The 10,372-nt window shown below is 37.5% G+C and overlaps 1 protein-coding gene across 1 annotated transcript; it reads right to left on the bottom strand.

The window, feature by feature from the left end:
* Positions 1–8,031: 8,031 nt before the first annotated feature.
* On the bottom strand, positions 8,032–10,120 carry LOC116179180 (transcription factor Adf-1-like). The gene is made up of 2 exons (XM_031498934.1): positions 9,982–10,120; positions 8,032–8,804 (listed from the first exon to the last, which is right to left on the bottom strand). The coding sequence occupies exons 1-2, from the start codon at positions 10,118–10,120 to the stop codon at positions 8,032–8,034; spliced, it is 912 nt and encodes a 303-aa protein (XP_031354794.1).
* Positions 10,121–10,372: the final 252 nt, after the last annotated feature.

Genomic DNA, 10,372 nt, shown 5'->3' with positions numbered 1-10,372 from the left:
AGTCTCCCCCTTACTATCTCCCGAAAATTTAATTCCCCATTTATGCACAGGAGTGCTATTAACAGATAATTTAGGATGCACCGCTGCAGTAGTACGAGTAGGTGTTGAGGTAGTAATAGGTGCGGCAGATGGTAATAACATAGTATCGTTGAAGCGGAAAGCTTTGTTATCTAAGGATGCCCGAAGTTGACGAAAAACAGTAACTAAATCCGAAATCTTAAGGGTTTGTTCAGGAGTAAGAGTCAGTAAAGTTAGAGTCCGATGTAGACGTCGGTCGGCATGTGTAAGCAAAGTTACGATTGAGAGGTAAGAACCACCCCCATAAGCATCTTCGAAAGAATCAATACGGTTTTGGAGCACAACAGTTAACTCGGTAAGAGCAGCTAGATCGTCTGCAAAAGTGAAAGGATATGCCGGAACAGCATAACCAGGTGCTTTCTCCAACTCTAAAAGCTTCCTAAGGATGTTCCTATTTTCAGTGACAGTGGACCCTACTTGACCGCCCCTGATTTCGACTTCATACTGCAGTTCAGTGTCTCGCAAGCGATTAATGTCCATCGCCATAATAATAATTTAATATGTTCAAATACAATAATAATGATAAGGTAATATTAATACCTAATACCAATATGGTAAAAGTAAAATAATGAAGAAGCAGAAGTACAGTAGGTTCAGACTTCGTTGGATCGAGTTTAACTTCAAAAGTGTTACTAATTTGCATAAATTAAAAGTGATTGAAATTTATTTAAAGCGATTGCCAATTGTTTATAATTCTGAAAGTTATAAAATTTCTCAAAAATAAATGAGATCACAACAGTGGTACCTCCAATTTTTATAGTTACACAACAAAGGTTACACAAGAACAAAGCCACCTTAAATTGGGTAGCACTTTTTACAATTATGGTTACAAAAGTTTTAATTCAAAACAAGGCCACTAAAGTTGAGGCGCCAATTTTTTTATAACGCGCAAGCAACAAAATGCAAGGCACTACAAAAATACCATGTGCTTCATAAATAAAACACACGCCGCTGACCGGCCAGCTAGCTCTGTTGACCAAATAGCAAACAGCGGAGAGAGAAAGACTAATGTACAGGGTTGTGGGTAACAGAATTAACTCAATTGGTAATTGGCACTTATAACTCCTCGATCCAGCCTAGGTCGTCAGTACTTACTTTTGGTCGCTTCAATTAAAATCTCTATGGGCGCCACCTAATTCCAAGTTAAGTTTCGCTTGCCACTACCGGAACTAGGAAAGGTAGCTTTAGCTTTAAAGTAGGTAACTGATAACCCACAAAAAAAAAGTGTTTATTGGGTGCAATTGCACCTGCATACGTAACACCAACACAAAAGTTATGTTCCCCAAATGGGAATCAAAAATCAATAAAGTATAATAAACACGTTATGTAAAAACTAAACAACCCCAAGTATAGGTGTTGAAATAATTATCCCAAATTCCAAGGTTTACATAAAATTCCCCCAATGAAATATTACATAAATTTAGTAGCTGAAACTAGTTCACACCAAAAATCCTGAAAGTAGGTATAAAACACCCACTACCGTTGCACAGTGATTGAGTTTAATGGGTTAAATTGACAGTGGATTGAATACCTTGATTGGTAGCTTGTAGGGTATCGAAGTTTAAATCATAGTATAGAGCTCTGTACTTCACAGGTGATTTACTTCACATGAGTAAATGCAGTTAATTAAAGCAAATTATTCCCTTTCAAGTTCAAGCGTACTAATTAAGAGTAATATGGGTGGCTCTAGTGTTCGGCCAGTTAACATTTACCACATAAGTATGGGTTAAACGAAATGCAAATACACAAAGGCAATAAGTAGTTTAAACAATAATAAGATATCACCACTACGATAGGTAGGTCTCTGGTTCCTAAGATTCCTGGTGTACGTGTAAACGGCTAACGGTTTTCTATGTACCGCAACAGGTGTCAAAAGGGTTGGTGTCCGCAGTATCTGTTTGGCTGCGCCTTAGAGATAGTAACGTTTCAATGGCAGATTTTACAGTACACGGAACTCCTGCATGTTGTCGTTTAACGTAGATGTGTTTCGCTTAGAGAGTAAGTAGAAGCTACGGAATCGTTGGACTTTGACTCCTTACAAGGACTCTAAAATATAATGTAATTATGGCCACGGTTAACCAAATATAATGCGCTAACCTCTTAAAGCAGAGAGTACACAAAAACAAAGAACTTCGTTAAAGTAAGGTAGCCTTCTTATACCATAAATACGATGGATTCCCCCTAGAAATAGAAAGAAGGTAAAGTGGATTCGATCACACGGAATATAACTTACGATTAAGGTGGCTTACAATTCCTCCAGTACAAAAAGAATTCCTTACGGAAGTTTGTCCCCAAGCATTAACACGAAACTGCTTGGTGCAAACATTAATTTGGGTTGACTTGGTTTAAAGATGCTTTCGCAAGGGTGTTCGATCCAAAATCAACCACTGGAAGATATAACAAGCACCCCCAACTCGGGATCACAAATCGACCGTCTCTCTAAAGCAGGTGGCGAGAAAAGAAGACGCTAACTTTTCTGTTTCCGGTCACGATGCAAGCGACGACGAATAATTCCAACCAACCACGAGAGCCGATGGGTATGTCAATACCATAAATGGTAATATCTAATGCTTATCGATACAGGAAACGAATTGAAAACCAATGACAGCAAGGTATCGAATTACAGTAAACTGACGTCATCGATCGGTAGATCGAGAAACTAAAACGGGCAGTCAACACAAAAATATAAAAGTAACTAGAGAATTAACATATTGGTTGCATTCAACGATGCGCGAACATGTAATACAGGGTAATGGAAATAGAAATATGACTACAAAGGTTAATACTATTTTAAACTGTTACAGCCCTTCATCCCCCCCCCCCTCCCCCTAATCGAGGTAGGAATAGATATTTAAGAGGAATAGAAAATATTATGTAATAAGCGTTGTATTCTCTGACTAACTTCACAATCGCCACAAGAGCGTTTAAATATCTATTCTTTCCGCGCGGGGGGGAGAGGGGGAGGGGGGTTAAACTGAACTGAAGTGAGACAATTTTTTCATTTCAAAAGTATATTAGAAAGGGCTATAATCTCACAGTAATTCAAATATCCTCACTAGCAAGGGTTGCAAGTTTCATTATTATGCATCCCCTTTGGTAAGGGTGCAGGAGTAGAGGGATTTATACCACGATAAATTCAAGATATTTTCTCATAAAACTCTTAATTATAGTGTAAAAGTATGAAATTTGATTAAAACACCTACATAGAAATTTCAGAATTCTTAAAAATATAACCAACTCTCAAGCTCTATATCTTTTTTAATAAACATTTCACAAAAAAGTAGTGTATATCAAAGTTGTGTAGAATTTTATGGTCTACAATTTCTGATAACAATATTTTTTTCTAAAGTGAACTATTAAAAAGATATGCTTGAAAAACTAAGAAACCAACCAAATTTCAGGGGTTTTGGGGGTGGTACGGGGGAAGCACAAGGGGTGGGAGGTCGAAAACTTAGATTCTCAACCACCAGATGACTGTCTATGACATGCAAAAGAAATTGGAACTACTTCTCATTTTGCATGCTAAAACCCTCTGTTCCCTGGACTAAAATGTACTGATACATTTAAAACAAAGGGGTTACAGTGGAACGGGTACTATGGGAGATAATCGTCTGCCCAAAACCTGCCCTTTGGCCGATAAAAAAACTTTGGTCAAGGGGGACAACAGAATCTGCAATTTTACACAACGATGGAATTGCAATTGTAAAGTGGGTAGATAATGGAGTAGTTACTGTAGGATCTACCTACTTTGGAATCTCACCAGTCAGCAATGTGAAACGCTACTCACAAGCCACGAAATCAATCATATCTGTCCCAATGCCAAATCTTAGCAAATATAATGCCTCAATGGGAGGCACAGATTTGATGGATGAAAATGTGAACCGCTACAGGATTGGTGTAAGAAGCAAAAAATGGTGGTGGCCTATTTTCTCCTGGTTACTAGACATCTCCGTTCATAGCAGCTACATAAGAAATCTGGCGGTTCACTTATACAACTCGCTTTTCGCCGAGAAATAGCTACACAGTATCTCCAAACTTATGGCATACCACCTAAAGGTCCTGGAAGACCATCAACTTCAAAATCTAGCGTTAGTTTCAACCGAGTGTCCGATTATCTACGGTACGACCGTATAGACCATCTGGTTGTATTTATTCCAAACAAAAAAAAGGAGAAGATGCGCAGGAGAGGGATGCGACTCAAGCACAAGGACAATGTGCAAAAAGTGTGATGTTGGACTTTGCACAGAATGTTTTTGCCATTTCCACAATAAATAATTTCACTGTTAACAAAATTTCTATCTTTGACTCCTCATGAGCCTAGCGTTACTTAAAGTAACACTGTTTTTTTCCGCAATGAAACAAAAAAACGTCAACTGAAGGCATTTAAATATTTTATTGAAAGGTATAGTAGCCAAATATAGTAAAAATTTCTTTAGAATTTAGAAAAAAATAATTCAGGCGCTAATGACGTTTTGTATGTGATGGCAACACTACGAATGGCTGCGCAGTGGACACGGACAACAGGAAGTAACGGGGACTTCCGATGCGACCGGGCGGGGTCTACACGTGTAATTCATATTTCATGATTAATGTAGTTAGTGATGTAAAGGAAGAAGAAATCACTAGACCGGAGAGACAAAGAAGGCTTCCAGAACGATTCAGTGACTATAATTATAGTAGGTTCTTTTATTTCAATTTCAGAAGATGAACCAGAAAATTATGAAAGGGCAATGAATGGGAAAGGTAAAGAGAAATGAAAAAAGGCAATGGTGGAGGAAATGCAGTCAATGGCTAAAAATGAAGTTTGGGAATTGGTAGCAAGACCAAAGGACGAGAAGGTGGTCGATTGCAAAACGATATATCGATGGTGTTTTTCTTAAAGGGCGAATACGCCAAATTTGCGATTTTGACTTTTACGTACCATATATTAGGACAGGTTCGGTAGTTAGTTTGGCAAAAAGTCAAACAAATAAATAAATAACGTAACTTATTTTACTTAAGCAACGAAATCTTGGCAAAGTGATCACTGCGAAAAAAGTTATTATGTCGAATAGAACTAAACGAATATTGAATTTGGCACGCGATAAAAATTTAAAAAAAAAGTGTATTAAAGTGTTAAGTAATGTGAACATTCCAGCCATTGTGCCATCAGAAGTGAAGAAATGAGAGGTGGCTCAAGTTCGGATGTGACTTCGACAACCGTCGAACGAAGGAGCAAATTGCGCTTTCTACGACATCTCTTGAGAGAAAACTCAATTAACACGTGGAAGAAATCCCAGTAACTGCAGAATATGAATTGCCGCGCAATTTACTATTTAGTAATATGCGTAAGTCCCGAGTTGCTCCAAACCAATACGTAAAACGTGTAAGTCCAGTTTCGTGCATTGCGGTGCCCACGTGCAGTGCTGTGTCCAACAAGTGAATGAGTTTATTCAATTACTAATCCATTATCTCTTAATCGAACGAGGATATAGAAAGGTAAGATACTAAAATTGACTACATTTCATGATTAGACCCTTACTAGATCCATTTTCAAATTATCCTATGTAACCAATATATGGACTTAGTATTTACTGATCTCTCAGGCAAGCAGGTACCACGCACCCTGTAACGTTAATTAAATCCTTGTATGTCTTATGTGTTGCCTATAGTCTTGTTTACTTATTTATTGTTTGTACTTGACCTATTGACTTATTTCTGATATTTTCTTCTCTTCCTGTCACATTGTTGGAACTTGATTTTCTTCTTGTACATTTCCTGGTTTCGGCCATTCTGTCTTCTGATAGCTTCGTGTGAGCATGGTACGATTCCAGTAGCCACTCTAAAAAGCCATTGCAAATCTCAAATTTTGAGGATATATGAGTGCACTGTTGAATAAGTTCTTACCTAAGTTATTGAAGTATTTTGGAGTACGGTATTGAACAGCATCGCTTCGGCGGACACAAAAATCGTACAAACCATTCGGTTTACTTGAGAAGCTCGAAACATCTTCGAGGTAATTATTACATATGTAAAACTTATCGTAATGGTCGAATCTATTTTAGCTTCTTTTCTTTTTACGTCTACTTTTTGTCCTATTGTCAATGTATCGTCTCTGAACTGGCCTGTCACCGGATTGAGAATTTTGCTGCGGACAATCATCACCAAGTGGAGAACAACAGCCACGAGTTCCCTGTGTCGAGACTGGAACGTCCACTCAACTTCCAGGTCAGAGCATTCCGTTTGTGTCGTCCATTTGTTCCCTGTGAAGTCATCGATTTATCCAAACTGTAACTGTATAAAATTGTGACTATTGGATCTGTTTACTTACTTAATTACTTACCTTTCAATATTTCAAAAGCCTTCAGCTACATGTAAAAATTATTATTTTATTGGGGTTATGTAGAAACATAAACAAAATCCGTCTAATCATTAGAACTACTTTTGAACATCATAACTATTCATTTTTCACCGATTTGTATAGCGATTAACAATTCCACCCCGTTTTAGTAGTCACGTACCCTAGGTTAGGTACAGATACGGGTATCACCGACCTAGGGAAGGCCTTTCTGACGTCACCCTGAGCCCTTGCGTAAAATAAACCCTGCATCATTCTCATTTGAAACCTTGTTAAAAGCGTTCGCTACCATCAATAAATGTTATCCTGAAATATTTAAAAAAACTAGAACAGACGGTTAACGAATAAGTAGTTATTTTCCACATACATGTAACCTTGAAATTCTAATCTTTCAATTAATACAAACACCCCCTTCTTGCACTTTATTATTTGATGTTTTAACCCTTACAGTTCCTTCCTAAATATTGTTTTTAGAGCGGAAACAAGTTTTGTACGTATACTGGGTCTCCAAATTAAGGATTTATCGCTCTTGGCGCCCTGGACACCCAACGTTAACCCCACGACCATTTGCTAGCACGGAGTCGGTTATCCAGATCATAAAACCAGGAGCAGCATAGGGTTTGTCTTGTCTTACCCATATGTTTATTTTATTGTTTTTTCCCATTTTCCAACTTTCTCGTGTTGCAACCCGAGAGGAGTTATGTGCATTTCTTGTACTAGACTAAAATGTTCATTTTTATTCAATTTTTGTGTTGCATTTTTTGCCTCTATTTAGTACATACCCTTGAAAATATTCAATCAGACCTAACTGTAGTAGATTTATTAAAATTTCGCCTATTTCCAAGTTTTGAATTGCCAGTCTTATGTTACTGCACTACAATACATTTCAATTCATTCCAGGACTCGTTAAATAAACCAGAGTCTCATGCAGTATTGCTGCCTCCAGTGCAATGGCTTTTTGTCAATTTGGTTGAAATCCGTACGATCCGATTGCAGAAGCTGCTCCATTATCCAGCTACGTTTAATTCCACGAATAAATTGAATGCGTAGAAACATATCGGCAGTGGAAACATCTATTTCGCACGTACATTTATATCGAAATTTACATGCGCTTTTAAGTTTTGTTGTACATATTCGATAATTGATTGTTTATGGGATTGAACTTCGGATAGAAATAAATGTTGGGCAACTAACATGTTGCGTTCTGGTGACAGGTGTTTTCCCAAAATTGTGATTAATTTGTCATATTCGATATCTGTCGGTTTTTGTGGAGCGACTAAGGGTAAGAACATGCCGAAGATGCTCTACTGCGATACCTCGCTACCTTGCACCTTCACTGCGATACCTCGATGTTTTTAATTTAATTATATACTCAATAAAATTGAGTCTGAACTGGATGTCTTGGAATATAACAACTTACATACCAATCCAATTCTGGCTGAGGAAAGACTGGTGCTGACTTTAAGGTAAGTTGAACTTTATCAAATAACGTCCTTTTGCAATTTAGTACATGAAACAACAATCAAAGTATGCGTAGGTATTTATTACAAAATAACTGTATTGAAACTAAACAAATACAAAAATACTAAACTTAAAAAAAATACTTAAAAAAAGGATTAAAGTTCCAAGATTGTATAATCTGTTGTATAAGTATCAGATTCCTGTTGAATTATTGTTTCTTCCTGAGTAATTTGATTATGTCGCGAAGTAGACGTTTGTACGGTAGTAGAAGGTTTTGCATTTGACACTTTTGGATTTTCCGTTTCTGGAAATGCAAGTTCGAAGAGTGTCTTCTGCACCTTCATTCGAAAAATGAATTTATCTTTATCAGTCAGTTTTTTCACAGTTGGTAATAGTGAATTAAAAAAACCAATATCTTCGTCATTAACGTTTTGAATTTTTCTTTTTTTTGCCAACTCTAGTTTCTGTGTTTCTAGAGACAGCAATTCTTTTCCAATTATAGCTTGTGCTGTTAATCGTTTTCTGTATCCAGTTCTTGAGACTGACTGAGGCTCACTGGATAAAGATGTCGGCGTTTGAAGAAAGGGCTGTCGATCAGAAGTAGACTCCAGACCGTGTGAACTGAATACACTATCCACACTCTCCTGACGGATATCTCGCTCCTCATCGACATCGTCACTGTCACTGACCTCTTCAGTATTTTCAGTATTTTGAGTATTTTCAGTTTCTTCAGTATTTTCAGGCCGTGTTAAATTTCCCGATGAATTCCGGGGGGTAAATTGATCTTTTAAAAATTGTAATTTTTGGAAGAACGGCCATTGACTTGCAGCTTCCTCCGGTGCTCCATCACCAGACCTTCCCTGGTACTTTTTAAATTGTTTACCGAACTCCTGTCTAAGGTTTTTCCACCGAGATTTTACCTCCGTAACTGTAACAATTTAATAAATTAACAAAATTCGTAGAAATTGGAAATGTGAACATAAAAATATAATAAATAAAACTAAAAGTAAGTATAATAAAACTAACTTAAGATTTATCGAACGAACTTTATCTCATTGTAAAAATTTGAAATTGTTTATAACACTTCGTTTTGATTAATTTGCAGGTATCTCGCTACGGGAAGCAGCTTCAGAACATTGGCTTTTTCTTTTAGAATGGGAGCTTCTACCGTTAGCAAAATCGTTTACCAAGTATGCAACATTCTTTGGACAAGACTACAACCTATTCACATGAGAGCACCTACAACGTCGTACTTTTTATGTGCTGCAGAGGAGTTTGAAAGACTGTGGGATTTTCCCAATTGCATTGGTTCTTTGGATGGGAAACATGTCAGAATAAAGTGCCCAGCTCACTCCGGCTCGATGTTCTACAACTACAAATCGTATTTTTCAATAGTTTTGCAAGGATTAGTTGACGGTCACTATAGGTTCATATCTATCGACGTAGGAGGTTACGGAAAGCAGAGTGATGGAGGTACCTTCAGTGCATCTACCTTATCGAAACTGTTGGAAAATAATAAATTGGGAATACCATCGCACAGAAAACTCCCCAGTAGTGACTATACTCTACCATATGTGTTCATCGCCGATGAAGCCTACCCTTTGAAGGAAAATCTAATGAAACCTTATTCAGGTACACTGACAGCAACGCAGGAAAATTTTAACAAGCGATTGTCACGGGCTCGCAAAACTATCGAATGTGCATTTGGCGTTATTTTTTCAAAATGGCGATTGTTGTCGGGGGTTATTGAAATCAAAGAAACAGCAGTAGATACTGTGATCAAGACGATATGCATTCTTCACAACACAATAATTGATAAGGAGGGCCATCACAGTTTTAATGGCATGGACGTCCCACAAATTCCTTCCCAGTGTATGCTCCGACGTAATAGAGCAAACAATCCTTCAACGCGGAACGCGAAAACAGTACGAGATACATTCGCTGAATATTTTTCCCTTAATGCTTAATAACTGATTACTAATAAATAATGATAATTATAATTTGTATTCATTATACTCTTTTTTAATATAATAGAATTAACTTAAGACCTACATCTTCTTTTTAGAATAAATAAATAAATAAATAATTACATAAGTAAAACTTACCGGTCATCTCGAGTTCAGCTCCAATCTTCTTCCATTCCTTGGCCAGAGTATACCTATTATGGTGTTGCTTGTGCCGCTTATCCCACAACGGAGGAACATTAAAAACTAATTCAATTAAATTGTGCTTTTTAACATCCATTTCTTAAGCAAAGTACCTACAAATAGTAAACACGCCAAAACACTACACCGAAGTAACGCGTGTATACGCTACCGCTTGAGGTGGCGTAAGCTAATTCAACCAATCAGAGCCGAGTCCACATCGCTACATCGATGTAGACCGCAAGGAAAAACAAACTATTTTGTTTCTCCGCAGGCATCGCGCAAAACCTCCATGTAGACCGCGAGGTATCGCAGTAAAGCATCTTTCGGTATGAACACCAACGTTCTAAAA

Source organism: Photinus pyralis, unplaced genomic scaffold (assembly GCF_008802855.1).
Source record: "Photinus pyralis isolate 1611_PpyrPB1 unplaced genomic scaffold, Ppyr1.3 Ppyr1.4_LG1, whole genome shotgun sequence".
NCBI lineage: Eukaryota > Metazoa > Arthropoda > Insecta > Coleoptera > Lampyridae > Photinus > Photinus pyralis.
Note: the sequence above shows the minus strand (reverse complement) of the source record. Positions and strands in the feature narration are given on the sequence as shown.